The sequence below is a fragment of the Seriola aureovittata genome, chromosome 15 (assembly GCF_021018895.1).
Source record: "Seriola aureovittata isolate HTS-2021-v1 ecotype China chromosome 15, ASM2101889v1, whole genome shotgun sequence".
Classification (NCBI taxonomy): domain Eukaryota; kingdom Metazoa; phylum Chordata; class Actinopteri; order Carangiformes; family Carangidae; genus Seriola; species Seriola aureovittata.
Window position 1 is genome coordinate 20,691,829 of NC_079378.1, and position 16,646 is coordinate 20,708,474.

The 16,646-nt window shown below is 41.3% G+C and overlaps 2 protein-coding genes across 2 annotated transcripts; both read left to right on the forward strand.

Annotated features, from left to right (window-relative positions):
* The first annotated feature begins 912 nt into the window (after nucleotides 1-912).
* Nucleotides 913-7,668, forward strand: dlb (deltaB). The gene is made up of 7 exons (XM_056397802.1): nucleotides 913-1,196; nucleotides 1,285-1,524; nucleotides 1,675-1,732; nucleotides 1,878-2,135; nucleotides 3,267-3,628; nucleotides 4,067-4,283; nucleotides 6,104-7,668. The coding sequence occupies exons 1-7, from the start codon at nucleotides 1,146-1,148 to the stop codon at nucleotides 6,817-6,819; spliced, it is 1,902 nt and encodes a 633-aa protein (XP_056253777.1). The 5' UTR covers nucleotides 913-1,145; the 3' UTR covers nucleotides 6,820-7,668.
* A 977-nt stretch (nucleotides 7,669-8,645) lies between these two features.
* Nucleotides 8,646-15,609, forward strand: ppp1r14aa (protein phosphatase 1, regulatory (inhibitor) subunit 14Aa). The gene is made up of 4 exons (XM_056397803.1): nucleotides 8,646-9,071; nucleotides 11,315-11,395; nucleotides 11,624-11,656; nucleotides 14,285-15,609. The coding sequence occupies exons 1-4, from the start codon at nucleotides 8,868-8,870 to the stop codon at nucleotides 14,459-14,461; spliced, it is 495 nt and encodes a 164-aa protein (XP_056253778.1). The 5' UTR covers nucleotides 8,646-8,867; the 3' UTR covers nucleotides 14,462-15,609.
* Nucleotides 15,610-16,646: the final 1,037 nt, after the last annotated feature.

The following is a 16,646-nucleotide window of genomic DNA, read 5'->3' on the forward strand; positions in this document are numbered from 1 at the left end:
TTGATTACCATACAGCTGTTCCTATGAGGTCCAGACAAAAGCAACATGATAGCCCAACCCCTCCTCCCCCCAACAACACACACACACACACACACACACACACACACACACACACACACACACACACACACTCACACACTCACACACACTTCCCCCCCCCCCCTTCACGCTTCTCCAGGCTCAAGAGTACAACAGAAGAGGCCTCCATAGGCGCTAGAAGCACAATAAGGTCCTGCCCACTCTCTGTCACCTCACACGCGTCGGAGCAATTATAATGTTGGATGTAAAGAAAGAAAGGCTGCGCTATTCTTCCTTGCTTCCTTCTGATCTTTGTCTGGTGTGTAGGCAATCTCCAAAAGTGAAAACACTTTCTAAACAATGATCTAAATCATCAATAGGTACCAAAACTGTTAACGTTAATTGCTTAGGTCCAAGTTTGATGAAATGCGGGGAGGCTCCATTAGTTAATGTTGTGGCACGCTCATTGTTTCACTGTTTGCCCAAACTTCAGTGTTTAAACACTTTTATATTCTCTTGGATGAAATGTTTTCATTTTTATTTTCGTCAGATTTGGATGAAATCTCAGTCAAAACCTCATTATTTTTATTACAAAAAAAGTTCACTAAAACTTGTGTAGTTTGTTGTTAAACCTTTGTTTACATCAGGCCTTCAGCTCCATCTCCCACATCAGTTTACACTTTTCTGGGTGACTTGATTCATGCAAAGCCAAACATATCCGCCAGCTTCTTATACATATTCTTATTAAGAACTTTGTCCAGATGTAATGTAGGTTGTCTAAATCCCCAGGCAGGCCTCCTGTGCCATGCTGCTCCCCTGAGGTCTGCTCCGGCTCCACCTCTTTGCCTGTGACGCGCGGCATCTGAGCGTATAAAACCACTGTGCGCCTTTACTCACCAGAACCCAAACAAGTGCAGTGCCAACAACAGGACGGAGAAGAAGTCCGACGGGGGGAAGAAGAAGGATTTAAGAGACGCCTGAAGGACCACGTAGAGATCACACGGCGTTGAAGATTTTGTCAGAGACTTTCATCTACATCGAGTTTTCCTCAGCAACTTGTGGGAATATTATTGCACACAACGAATGCGGACATTCACTTAGAACTGGATCACAAACTCTGAGAAGAAATGGCACATCTTCACCTAAGATACCTCTTGGCTTTGGCCTTAGTGGACACGGTAAGTTGGCTTCTATTTGTGCTAAAATAACACTCTCAACAGGTCTTTATGTACAGGCGCATCTGATGTCACTTCCCTGTCTCTACAGGTCTTGTCCTCTGGTGTGTTTGAGCTGAAGATTCATTCCTTCCACACGGCGCAGCGCATCTGCAGAAGACACAGGGACTGTCATATATTTTTTAGGATTTGCCTGAAACACCCGGAGGACGTGATCTCCGCAGAGCCACCCTGCACCTTCGGCACCGGACACACCAACGTGATCAGGGCCGATCACACCTCCATCTCCAGCAGCGCTCCCATCAGGGTGCCCTTTCACTTCAAGTGGCCGGTAAGTTGAGAACATCTTAGGATTGTTGCAAGATAAGATGGGGCTGAATTTTTTATTTTAAAACTGCATGAATCTTTCTTTTCAATTTCAAGAACCAGAACTGAAAGCCGTTTGATGTATTGATGTTAATAAATATTTTTTCGCTTTTAGGGAACATTTTCCCTGATCATTGAAGCTTGGAACGCCGAATCTCCTACTGAATACACAGGTAAGTTGTTTCCTCTCCTCACTTCACTCATTCATTCGACTGAATTAAAGTAACTCCCCATCTGACGCACGGGCTTCCACGCAGCCTCCTTGCAAGATGCCATTGTTAATAAAAAAAAAAACCAACCCGTTCCTTCTCTTTGCAGACAACCAAAACAACCTCGTGAGCCGTCTCGCGACCAGGAGGAGACTGGCCATCGGAGAGGACTGGTCCCAGGACGTGCACTTTGGCGAGCAGAGCGAGCTGCGTTACTCCTACCACGTCTTCTGCGACGAGTACTACTTTGGAGACGGCTGCGCTGACTACTGCAGGCCGAGGGACGACACGCTGGGCCACTACACCTGCGACGAGGAGGGCAACCGCATCTGCCTGGAGGGCTGGAAGGGAAACTACTGCTCTGAGCGTAAGTGAAGGTCCTTTGAGCAAGGCACTCAGATCCTGTACTGCTAAACTCTGGATTCAACCTCACATATCATATATGGATTTAAAGTGCATCGATGGTACCAGTAGAATATCTATTTAACCAGATTTCACTTAATTTTTTAATCTTCTGTGTCACCACAACATGTAAATGTCACATTTATCTATTTATAAATAAGTTATATCTTCAGTTCTAATAATAACTTTTTCAAAATAAAGTCACTATGTCTTATAAGGGGACAAACAAAATAAAACAATTCAGCGCAACAATTAAACAAACTGATGTAGACAAAATGAAAGTACACAGTGTGATGCAGAATAGAATAAAAATATTGAAACGAATGGTGTCCTTCTGAGAACTAAGACTGGAGGATGACTTCATAATTACCAGTCTCCAGTCCTTGACTCTCCTTCAGTACAAAACAGTGTAAAGAAAGTATTTTATAAAAGCATAACTGAGTGGGTAAAGAAATGGAGAGTGTTAGACAGTGGAGAGAACCCAAGACTTTTCTGCTTGAAGTCAAATTACAAAACACTGACATAAAGGGACTCAATATTTGCAGGATGAGACAATCCAAACCTTTCCTCCTCCCACGAGCTGAAAAATCAGACTCTTTTCTTTAATTCAGCTCCTGGTTGATTGTTGTAATTTTTGATCTGCTACACAAACACTCTGAGCAGGAATCTTTTCAGAGCACATAAGGTAATTCCTTTATCAAAGTAATGTCCTGTAGTGTTTGGAGTGTAGTGGTTTACTCTTTTTTTGCAAGACAGTCTGTGGTGTCCCATCTGCCTTTTGTTCCCTGTTACAATGAGAGAAAGAACTGTGGCCCTTATTAGATACACACTCATTTTTCAAGGTGATCTGTGTGTGTGTGTGTGTGTTCTGAGAGTGAGTGTGCGTGTGCGTGTGTAATGGGAAGGATAAAAGAAAGCATTTTTCTCCGGCAGTGTGCCTACCAGCTGCTTGGCTTAATACTTAACCAACAGTGGAGTCTGGAACAGGGCTGGGGTCAGACAAGGGGCCCTCTGCATGTGTGTGTGTGTGTGTGAGAGATGTATGAGAAGGCGTGCCCATTGTAATCACACACCCTCCCCTCCCTCCCCCCTGCAGCCATCTGCTCGGCCGACTGCAGTGAGAGGCACGGCTACTGCGAGGCCCCAGGGGACTGTAAGTGTCGCATGGGCTGGCAGGGCCCCTCCTGCAACGAGTGCGTCCGCTATCCAGGCTGCCTCCACGGGACATGCAGCCAGCCGTGGCAATGCAACTGTCAGGAGGGCTGGGGGGGCCTCTTCTGTGACCAGGATCTCAACTACTGCACCAACCACAAGCCCTGCGCCAACGGTGCAACCTGCACCAACACAGGCCAGGGCAGCTACACCTGCACCTGCCGGCCCGGCTTCGGAGGCACCAACTGCGAGCTGGAAACCAACGAGTGTGACAGCAACCCCTGCAAGAACGGAGGCAGCTGCAACGTGAGTGTACACACTGATAAGGTGCACTATTAATAAAATGAACATTAGACAAGAACATCAACTTTATTGATCCCATTCAGAAGAACAGGTGCAGAGATAACTAGTTTTAAAAAACCTTACAAATTGACAAATAAAAATCGATTATACCTACTGCCTAAAATAGGGTAAAGAAATAAATAAAGTGCAAAATGCAAACATAGCAGTGCACACAGCTACAGTCAGCAGTGTGACTGTCTTTCTGTCTTTGTTGTCGGCCTCTGCTGGGCAATACTAAATCTTCCACAACGCACATTGAAAATCAAGAGCTTTTATCTTTTAATCCGGGTGGAAGAGTTTCTTACTAACTCCACAGTCCTTGCCAAACTTTAAAAAAAAAAAAAAAAACTGTTTCTAGATATTTCCTCGTTAACGAAAAGGTTTTCCTTCCACCCTCCACAGGACCTGGAGAACGACTACTCCTGCACCTGCCCACAGGGGTTCTACGGTAAAAACTGTGAGATCATCGCGATGACGTGCGCAGATGGTCCCTGCTTCAACGGCGGCACCTGTGTGGAGACGATGACCGGCGGCTACACCTGCCGCTGCCCTCCCAGCTACACCGGCTCCAACTGTGAGAAGAAGCTGGACCGCTGCAGCAACAGGCCCTGTCTGAATGGTAAGACGTTCCCTCTGGCGACATCTTGTGGCTGAAGTGCAAATCAGCAGTTTTCTTTTGGCTGAATATGAAGTTGTTTTATTATTGCAGTGTAAGAAGACTGTAAAAATGTATAGTAACTAACTGGCAGCAATAAGCAAGTAAGTTGCTGTAGTATTGTAAACATTTTTTGTAAACAACACTTCTTTCCTAAACGTAGTAATCCTTCCTCTTTGTTCAAGTTACTCTGACAATATAAACTCCATGGCCTTGAATTATTTTGTCACTTTCAAGTATATAGTTAAAAGTTAAAAGTGGAAAGGTATAAAAATGCGTTTAAGAAATATAAACTAAAAACCCAAGAATTTAAAGCAATAAGATGTCCAAGACTGACTGTTCCTGAACTGTATTCTTCTCCCTGAACTGGATACTTCTTTCTGTGATCTTCTTCCTGGATTGGAGTCTTCTTCCCTCTAATGGAAGGATAAAAAGGAATTAGTTACTGATATAGAAATGCAGTAGCATAGTACAACAGTACATAAGACACACACATAAACACAGTTGTTTCTCCATGGCTTCAGAGGATAGTACAGTGACACGTTCATGTCCTGGACACTGCTCAGAATTTGACCTGATAGGTTTTAACATTTCACATAAACAGCAAAATAGCTTCAAAACACCTAAAAATGTGGCATACAATACTGACATAACATTAGATAACCTGTTAGGTCACCCCTCAAATACTACTACATAAACAGAAGTAATATGTCCAGCCGCTGGTGCAATAGGTGGTTTAACACATGGCATATGTAAAACTTCATTTTATTAAGATCAGCACATTTATACTACAGAATCTAGTGCAACTCAGTGTAAGAAAATAGCTGGTGATATTTTCTGTTATATCACTGAATGGCAAATACTCAGTCTGAAGGAAATAAGCCAAATGGTTGAATAAATGACCAGTGAGACTTTAGGATTGGGATTTACTATGGTTCCATGAGTAGGGAATGAGACCTCAAGTCAGGGTAGCAAAACAAGCAAAGCTTCATTAAATGGAGCTAGCTAGCTAGCTAGCGCGCCAACATACACATACACCCTTTACCTTTCTTCCAATTGTGTTATCAACTATATGTCACCAGATAAAAAAATCTATCCAAGTTTCATGCGGAAATAGTTTACTTTAGTAATATTGTGCACAGTAGCTTTCCAGCTAAGGAAGGTGTCTCTCTCTACTTCTCTCTCTCCCACTGCGCTTAAAGTTACACACACAGGAACTTAACATGAGAAAACTGTGCTAAATTAACATACAGTTGCAAAATAATGAGTAGTTACCTTGCTGAAGTCAAAGGCTGAAAAAAGTGTGGAAATCCTGTCCATAAGGCAACACAATTGTGTGGAGAAAGGCAGGTGTCCAGCATGACCGTTATACTCCCATCATTTCTGTAACTGTTAGGAAGATTGAAGAGATGAAACATCCGAGTTGAAAATGACGCCAAAATGTACCGTCACCAAAGACAAATTATGGTTTCTGCTGCTGAAAAAAAGTCCTGCTCAAAATATATTTACTGTAGAATTCACCCGCCAATGAATTTTGACCATGATGCATTGCAGATATACAGCAACATGTTGTATGCAGTTTCTACAGTGAGCATTTGTTCATTATAAAGCTGTGAAAACTACAGGAACTACATGCTGTGAAAACTACAGAAACCTGTTACAGTGTGCCAACCCTCAGCACTACAAAGACAGTGTTAAATATAATCCCATTAACACGCTGTCTTCAACTGAATGGTTGTCCCTGATCCCTTGTGTGCTAAACAGAGTGTGTCTCCCTTCTGCAGGTGGAGAGTGTCTGGATCTCGGCCAGAGCATCTTGTGCCGCTGTCAGGCCGGCTTCACCGGTGCCAATTGCCAGATCAACATCGACGACTGCGCCTCAAGCCCCTGCCAGAATGCCGGAACCTGCCAGGATGGTGTGAATGACTACACCTGCTCCTGCACCCTGGGCTACACCGGCAAGAACTGCAGTGTCCGGTCAGATGCATGCGGTGCCCGTCCATGCCAGAATGGTGGCACTTGCTTCACCCACTTCACGGGTCCAGTATGCCAGTGCCCTAAGGGGTTCATGGGTCCAAGTTGTGAGTTCACGCTTCAGCCCAGTTTCAAGCCAGCTTTGCGCCAGTCCTCCCAGCCCTCCTCTGCCACCCTCACCATCTCCTGCGTTCTGGCGGTTCTGGTGCTGGTTCTGGTGGCAGGCATTATCTTCCTGAGGAGAAGGAGGAGACTGCAAGGGAGGAAGCAGCTGAGCGACATTGCAGTTTATAACGACTTGGAGACAGTCAACAACCTGGGTGGAAGTGAGAGAGAAGCCTTCCTCGGTCCTAACGGCCTGTTCAAGATCAGCAACAGCACGGCTCGCCTCAGCCTCTCCCTGTGCCCGGATGGCAGATCCGGGTACAGGCACAGTCCTGTGGAGGGCAGCCTGGCCAGAGGCGAGCGTCAAGACTTTATGTGGAGGGACGAAGCCGGTCTGGGCTCTGGAGCTGGGCTTAGATGAAACATCCACATTCAAACAGAGGAAGAAGAACATTAGCACTTGTTGCGCCTCTCTCCTCATGCACAGTGAGGACAGGAGCAGATTCATGAGTTGAAAACTGTTCTGCTCATGCTGGAGATAATTTACAGTTAAAATGTAAACAAAAGAAAAAAAAATATTGACAAATGAACTATTGTGATGAAGATAATTTACAAAGATTATTGAAAAAGTATATGGGGCAAAGCTCTTCCACGTTTAAGACCCAAAGAGACGAATAACAAGATCCACTTTTCATAGGACCTACAACACAAACCAAATACAGGAAGTCACAATACTCTGACCACCTTTGGAAAACTGGCCCAAAACCATGTTTTATTGGGTTATTGTTTTTAATATGTTCACTTTGTTTAATTGTTTCTCATTTTTTTAAACACAGAATTTTTGTTTCGCTTTTCAATCTTCCTTTGGCCATTATATCCTTATTGTGCGTACCATCATTTTTTATTCTTTATATTATTTATTTATTTGAAAACTTGTGTTTATAGCTTCACTTTGATTGTCACAAATGTAGAGATATATTTATATGATGCTGAATGAAGACCGATGCTTGATGTTGTACCCGGGCTGCGCGCGGCTGGTGTGAAATATCCCAAAGATCTTCAGAGCAGGGATATGTGGAAGATGTGCTTTACCACACAGAAGCAGCCATCACTGTAATTTATATATATAGTTTATATACTACTGATCACATTGCTCTTTCATGTGCCATTTTGATTTCATGCCAAAGTTTGTGTTATGTTTCATTTTCCATTCATATTATTTAATGTCATCGTGTGGTGGTTGTGATGTGGAATAAAAGATTTGCTTTGATGTGAGTCTGGACTGAATAATTTCAGCTCAAGGTGACTCAAGGCTGACTTTATCAGGCAGATATAGGGCTGGGTATCAAACTTCAATACTTTTATGGACCGACTAAATTGGTCCCATATTATCAGGATTGAAAAATGCCTTGTCTTGTCTTTCAATACCTAAGGAATAAATGAGTAACTCTCATCAACATCAGTGAGCCAATGATCATGCAGCATCCTCGGACCAAGATCTAATAATGCTGGGGATTGGTTGATTATTTACAGGACCATTTTTTAGTGTGTAAAGAGGCTTAAAGAGCTTAAAAGTAAAACTGAACTTTGTACCGTGATGTGTATTGTAATTTTCTTTTTTGTTCAAATGGATCTGATAAAATTGGTATCAAAAAAAGTACCGGTATACTATTGGTATTGGTAGATGGGCTATGAAACAGTGAGATGCTGCTTTATTTCCAGGCAGCACAATGCAGATTTATTTGTCATCAATGACAAAGTCAAAGTGGTGTAAGGAAACTTCCCGAAGAGATGGATAAAAAAAAAAAAAGACAGGAAAAAAAGAAGTATATATTTTACCTCTTCAAGAAGCATTCTCCATGAGCAGACAAGAACCTTCCTCTCGCAGTCAAAAGGGTTAAAAGCTTCTAAGGGAATGAAGTTGTTTACATGATGCTTAGAGCTCTGTTGACCTGTCGAACAAACAGTGTGGGCCTGTGCTATAATCAACCTCACCGATGACTGAGCTGCCACACCTCATTTAATTAGAGCTATTTCCTGTTTTGAACTCTACAAAATGCATTTTGTCCTTTTTTGGAGTAACTGTGGTTTAAATGATGAACCCAATGCAAACGATTTTGAGTTGCAGAATAGGTCAAAAAAAAAAAAAGAAAGCTGATGATGATTCAAAAGTTGTATAAACTGTATATAGGCTACATCAAATTGGAAAGTTGTGTTGTCAGATACAGAAAAAAAAAGTATATAATGCTGTTTCTGTCTTATCAGCTGTTCGATTTGATGTAATCCATTTTACAAGATAGAGTGATCCACAGCAGCGTTTGTATAGAAACCCTGTAAATAAACGCCAGCAGAGAGAAAAAAAAACACTTGAGTAGCTACAGCAGTCTGCGCCGTCGTCGCCTCCCCGCGCTGCTCTCTCCTCCCGCGCTTAAAGACACGACAAACCACTCAGACCAGTCCACACCAGAAATGGCCCACCACCGGACCGGGACGACACTGGAGAAAAATGACGAGGTCCATTCATCGGATTTGGAGTTGTCTCCAGATCACGGGTGCAATATTCAGAAGAGACATGTACGTGTCACCGTGAAGTACAACAGGAAGGAGCTGCAGAGGCGGCTGGACGTGGAGAAGTGGATCGAGGAGAGCCTGGACCGGCTCTACTCGGGTCAGGTGGGCGAAAACAGAAAGAGAAAGAAACAGCTTTGGCTGGTCTGTGTTTTAATACTGTAGTTTACACACAGCTTTAAAAAGTTGTGTAGATTTTTAAAGATGCACCCTCCCTGCAAGAAGATGTTTAAAAAAAAAATGGGGCAGAGAGTTTTAAACATGAAATGAAAGCAGTATTTGGACAAGGCTGTGATATAAAGGCTCACTGGGATTGCATCATATTCTTGAAACTGGGCTCCAGGCCTCCTATAATGTATGAGGTGTTAAGTGGAGGGGAGAGGTGGGGCAGCCTGGTTCTCCTTACAAGGCCAAGCCTTCTGCAGATGTGATGTGCAGTCCAGCGCTGTCCTCTTCTCAGAGACCTGTATCTGTCTCTGGGGTTTCTGCCTTACATGGGCAGGGTGGAACTGAGACAAGGGTAAATGATGAGAAAAAGGAAGAGGAAAAGGTTGGAGGGAAAGTGCTGTTTGTCCCTGGAGGAGGTTGACACTGTGCATCTGACTGCTGAGGCAGCTGATACCAGATTAGGATTTCTCAGAGGGGGGCATGGGGCTGCATTTTTATACTTAAAGTGTAGGATGGTGTTGTGAAAGCAGAGTATGTTGATTATAAGAAAACAGAAGCCTTATATTCACAATGACAAACTGGTCCAGCCTGCAGAGAGTTTTTGCCTAAAGGCACTGGCATTTTCACATGAGCCTAAAACAGTAATTATTTGCAATAAGAAAGAAGTAAATGGTCTATTTATAACATGGTTAAACTGACCAGAGTTATTGTTGTAAAGCAGCCTATGATGATTACATAACTCAGACAAGTATCATTTTGTGGCACAAAGTCGCGTTGCGCAACAAAAATTCTCGTCACTTTTTCAGTTGAGGACGTGTCTGTGAGGATCAGAGTTTGGAGATGAAGCTGCAGAGCTGAACTCTTGTATGTGCCAACGTCCCTGACTAATTACACAAGCAGAGCAGTGCAGTGGTGTGGATGGGCGGGTGGGGCTGCCCCTTCACTCAGCTGTAACAATGGTTGTTTGTTCACACATAGCAGGCCCCTGTTACTGTAAGCTGTGAACATTGTTGCTATTCAGCTACCAGAGCCTGAACATACAAATGGATATGCAGTGGGTGTGGACTGAACCCAAACTCTTCAGTTGACCTTAAAAACTGAAAATATGATTTTGGAGATATTGGTAAATGTGTGAGGAAGTACTTTATCTAATCTGGGTCCACAGGCTGGTCTTTTTTTTTTGTCATCTGCACAAGTGTCTTAAGGTTTCCTAGAGGTAACTGGCGTGCATGACTGAGTGGTTCATATTTTTATATGAACCCTGGATAAGATGATTATGTGTAAAAGTGTCAAAACCTGGCGCCTGTATTACCCGCAATACAACTCCACCACCAACAGTTTGGTTTGAGATTCAGGTGTGCTATGCTAGCAGCAGTGAATATATCAAGTGACATTAACTGAGGACATTTATCAGACTTCACACGGCTCCATCTGAGGCCAAAACCTGTAACCTTTGATGTGTAAAATCTGCTAAGTTCCCCTGTAATATTTGCTTGAATTGTTCCTTTGAATATGCTGAAATATACTGGAAAACATATCTGATGCACAAAGCATCATTGATTTCTCATTTCATGCATTGATACAGCAATAAAAATAAACCTGTAGTAGCTGCACGATATGCAAAAAAAATCGTATTGCAATTATATTGACAGATATTGCGATTTCGGTTGGAATGATTGTTTTTGCATTCTGAAAAAAACGTAGAAATGATGATGATGATGTGATTTTTGTTTGGTGTTTTGTACCAAACGAACATGTTCCTTTAGGTCTGGAGGATATGATTTGTAGGCTGGGGGCATCTCTGTGGAACCAAAACGCTTATGGTGCTAACAATGCACCACAAAGTGAGACATTTTACCTTTATCAAAAAAAAAAATTGCAGCTCCTGCGATTTGGATATTTTACTTGGCCATATTGGGATTTCAATTATATTTCAATTAATTGTGCAGCCCTATCCTGTAGGTATAAATATTTCAGTCACTATATAAGTGTGATGTGCTGTAAGCCTCAGTGCAGTTTGGGAATACGTGGGAATATAAAGGATAGATAGATAGATAGATAGATAGATAGATAGATAGATAGATAGATAGATAGATAGATAGATAGATAGATAGATAGATAGATAAGATGTGTGGTGACTCATTAAGACCATGCGTGTGTTCGCTGTGTGTTTATTTCAGGAGGCTGACATGCCAGAGGAGGTGAACATTGATGACTTGATTGACCTGCCTAACGCTGACCAGAGGGTCAAGAAGTTGCAGGTAACATGAACTGTGTGACCCCATCATTCAAACTGTATAAGAGGGTGCTGATCATGTAGGATTTATCATCAATCACAGTCATTATGGGCAGATTTTGTTCAGGGACTCACTCAAACATGTTTGGAAGAGTTAATATTTTTTCTTAGTTATTGTTCATGGGAGAATACTGATGATAAATATGTGATTGTGTGGCTGGTTTGTTACAACATTATCTGCTTTTTTGAACAGGAGCTTCTTCGAAAGTGCAGAAACAACACAGAGGTATGTTTTAACTTGGAAATTACATTTCTAACCCAAGATTATTCATGATTACACACACATTACATATGGAAATGTATACCTGCATGCATACACACACACACACATACACACACACAGACCTAAATTGAAGCTGCAGCACCTGACACCTCGTCCCACAGTGTCCACGTGCCTCAACAAAGGCTTTCTGTGCTCTCTTGCCTTTTTTTTCCATTTTAATGCTCAAACAATGAGTCTTTCTGGACGCTGTTGCTCACTCAGAGATGCAAACACAGGCAAAAGAGCAGGGAGAGCCAGTGTAGCTGCTGCTGCTCTTAGTTTTTTTATACCCTGATATGGAGCGTCATTAAAGGATAGACTAAGTCGGTCTTAAAACAGTACGTGTAATTATTCCTCCTGTTCATACTGGACATTAAAATATTCCTTCTTCACATACCTTACAAAGTCCGCAGCCTTTGTTCTGTGCAAAAAGGAATTCCAAACTTTATCTGAAGTTAATATGAGGCTTCAGTAATCTGAGTTAAGGAGATTAAGTGGGTATCTTCCAGAGAAGAGTTTCAAACTGCTGCTGCATTATTTTAAGTTCAGATAAACTTTGGATTGTATTTTTGCCCAGAATGTGGACTGTGGATTTTTATCTCCCATCACAGTGGGACAGGGGGAATAATTACAGATAGCAAAACCTGGTTCATTGTTCATATGGGCGTATGAATATTGTTTTTAAGACAGACTTGATAAATCCTTTAAGAGCTACTTCCAACTAAAAAAAAAAGTTTTGAGGAAATACGCCACATCATGCTCAACATGAACAGTGAAACAGCCTCAACATGAACAGACGCTGCCGAGACGAGATGTATTTTTACGACTGCTGAACATTGTCTATAAAAGGAAAACATAAAACACATGAAACCAGAAGTCAAACAAACGCTCAGTATTTATTAAAGACTGAGGGGGTTGTTTTGCACACCTCTTCATGCACTGTTGCCATAACACTGTGTATCTCATCTGTAAAATCTCAACACTGTCAAAAAGGAAGCAGTGATAGAGCTGAACTAAAAGTCATGTAGAGAATGTGTTGTTGCACACTGCTGACCCATTTTACTTTTAGCATTTCTAGTAACCTATTTTGACAGTGGCTGTTAGTAATCATTGGCAACAGATTCACACATAGTGGGAACTTCCTCTACTGGGCCTTGAGTTCGACCTCTTGAGACCCAGCTTCTCTCCATGGCCTTCTTCCATCTATGGACATAAGAGCATTCAAAATACTCAAAGAAAGAGGGGTGGGAAATGGCTAAACACTACATTTATTTCTGTCATGTAACTGATACTTTAATGTTCTGATAACAGCTCTATGGATATTGTTTTAGTTCTTTAATGCATGGTCATAGTAGTTTTATTAATAGTACAGACAAGAGTGACACGAGGTTTACGGTCAGAGGCCAGATGCTTCCAGATGTTTCCATATAAAGTATCAGCTACTACAAATATGAGATGCTTCCCATATTTTCTTTCCCACTTGTGTTTAATGGCCTAAATTCTGCATTCATGTATTCCACAAATATACTTTGTGTATAGTATAGGTCCAGAACAACAGCTGAACATCTGCTAAAGCATGTTGCCACCTTACAAGCATCTTATAGTTTTGCTTTTTATCCTAAATTTTGATTTATAAACTGGCGATCTACAGTATTTTACCAGGTTTAAGAAAAACGGTCTGAGATGAAATCAGAAAAATGATCAATTGAAGCTAGTGCTGAAGAGAATACTTTGCAGATGTGTTTAATTGTGTTTGGTGGTGTAGAATGAAAAAGGCATCACCGGCCATTACAGCTAAAAGACTGAATTAAAGAATAAGGCTGGAAATAGCATATTCTTAATATCAAGAAAAATGCAGTGTTTGTCCGTCTCTCAGTGCTTTTTCATTCCTGTAACCTGCTTATGACCATCACTGCCCAGCCCATTGATTCCTAATGAGACACAAAAATCAAAAAAAAAAGCTCACAGAATTATACTTTCTATCTTTCTCTCTTTCTAAATAATTTCCTAAAACTAGCTGGACATTTTAGTAATTATTACTCAAATTAAGACTAAATAGTGGATTTTGAGGGGACTATTTTCAGATACAGATTAATCCGCATTTGGTGCTGTGGTGAGTTTTTCTAGCAGCAGGATCATGTATGTGAGAACAACTTGAAATCAACTGGTGTGTGCATTTATGGTAATGAGGGAGCATGTCACCCAGTGCAACAATGAGGCTTACTGATACGTGTTTGGACGACAATGGAGCTCTATGGGACAGAGGAATAAGATTAAGGTTATTTCAGGCTGTAGATACACAGACAAGCCTCGGAGGTTATATTCATTGTTGGTTTTGGTCTATTCATATTGTTTTATTGATAATATGAAACATATATAATATCACTAAACCTCTCCTTTAACGTCTACATACTGTATCTGCTAAATGTCAAGTTCATCATGGATATTTAATGAGCAAGTGGGAATCACGAAATGCATTGAAAATACACGTACATGAGCGCCTGAAACACGGTCAGATAACAACCATGGTTGTACTGACAAATGTTGAATTCTGTTTCCTTTCTGCTCCATGTGACACCGGCTCTTCCACAGCCCTTCATCAGACAGCTGGTGGAGAAGCTGGAGGGAGTTCCCAAGCAGGACGAGCTGCAGAGCGAAGGCATTGAGCATCCTGTCATCTGTCACAGCCACTACCGCCACGAGCCCTACCACTTCAACAACCCACAGCAACACCTCCACCACACTCGAGACCATAACCAGGCCCTCTGACAGCCCCCCCCCCCCCCAACCAGTGTAGACACACACACAGATGAGAAGATCGACAACACTCTCATATCTGTTTCTTAAAGGTTCCCTGTGGCGTTTTTCACCAGTAGTAGCACTACGAAGCAACGTTTTTACGTGTAGATACCCCTTTTGCACACGCATGCGAATGCAGATAACGTGTGACACATTCACATCTTGTTGACGTCTCCGCTGGTCAGACTCCAGAGGGTAACTGCTCAGTCCAGCAACAGTCCAGCACATTAATCCCTTTAAAACCACTTCTTGTTGTTTTTACACTTTTGTTTTTGAGAGGATTAAACAAACAAGATATCATATGTTGATTAGTCCTGATAGGTGAATTTTGCTACCTTTTGACAGAGGCAGGCTAGCTGTTTATGCTAAGCTTACTGTATGCTGCCTATAGCCTTATATTTAATGGGCAGATATTAGAATGCCATCAATCTTCTCGTCTAGCAAGCAAATAAGCATATTTACCAAACTGTCAAACTTTGCTTTTAAGCATTTATTTCTGACATTTCTCGTGGATAATTGGGTAAGAATACTTTTTCTATAAATTAATTATCCATTTCTCCAATCACAGTACCCCCCCCAAAAAAAAAAAAAAAAAAACAGGATTCATTTGCAGCACAAAAACTTTTTCCTTGACTGGAATAATTATACACCATCTTGCACCTACTGTTATCACTCTCTCCATGTACATGTTGTTGGACGCAGCAGTTTGTGGCTCTAACTGATGAAGTAAGTAAAAAATACAGCACATCCTGGTACATATCCAACACCACACACTGATTTTACACCACCGTCTAAATTTAACACTGACACTTAAAGAATGTCCCACGAGCACAGTAAACACGCAAAATGCTAGCTTAGATGCACACATGACTTCTTTAACATCTGTTAAATTATGCTTTAGTTATTTATTGTCATGTGAACAGGAAATGGACACAGATCCAACACACCGGTGAAATTAAACACCGGCAGTGATCCTGTTGCAATGCTTACACTGTAGTTTTTTAATGATATTTCCCTGTCGTTCTCCCCTTCTCTTTTTGAGTTGTGCTGTTACTATATTTTCAGTTTTGTCAATACATTCATTAAGGCAAGAATCGTTAATAAAACAGTGTCTTTCACTCTGTGTGTTTCATGTGCTACATTCTCTCCACTTCTGCATGTAGATTATGTAAATTGTAAATATACCAGAAATACCACCTTATTAGGAACACCTATAAAATCCATGTCATCCAGTACAACCGATTAGACAAAAATCATGTACATGATTACTCTTGAGACTCCTGTAAGTCATGCTGAATTGGATTCTGTAAAACTTGAAAGTATTTGTTTTGAATCTTATCACCAATTGGAACATGGGTCAATGGTTTATATCCTTGTGGTTTACTATAGTAGACAGTAGTGTCCATTCCAAAATAGTATGTATGTAAAAAAAATGAAAATGCAAAAAGAAATATTCAACTAAACTAAATATGTATGTGCTTCACTGTACTCAAGCATGCATAGAGAACATTTACACATTTCCCCCACAGTCTTGTTGACAGTATCAATATATGCTATTTGGGATATTGTTCATATAAACGTAGATGAGTTAAAGACATATAAATACGTAAAGTGTAAAGATGTAAATATTTGAAGTGATACTCATCTGTGGAGGGCCTGTAAAATGGATGTGAATTAATACTCACTGCCCGTGGACTCAGAAAACCTGTGCAGTAATTATACTCATACAACTTGTCATATACTGATTTTACTGTTATTTCTTGGTAATTTCTTCACATTACTACATGATTACCATGAAATGGCTTGTAAATTAAAGGGTTGCCCTTATTTTTAATTCTAAGAAGAAGAATAAAATAATGTCATTGTTAGTACTAGACACAGTTCAGTCCAGAGTGTTACTCTGAGCGGCAAAGATTAGATTGGATATTTCTATCAGGAGTCACTAACAAGAGGAACGACAGTAAGTAAACAAGACCAAGATAAAACCTGGAATCTGGCTGGACTGCGTCGTGTTATCATTCAGTCTTTCAGCTCTTTATCTGTTTGCTTCTCTCCTCCTCTCTGTGCTCACATATACAGTGATATACAGTATATCACATTAAAACTGTTCCTACTGAGATGTTTTGCTGCTTCTGTTGTCAGACAACGGAAAGAG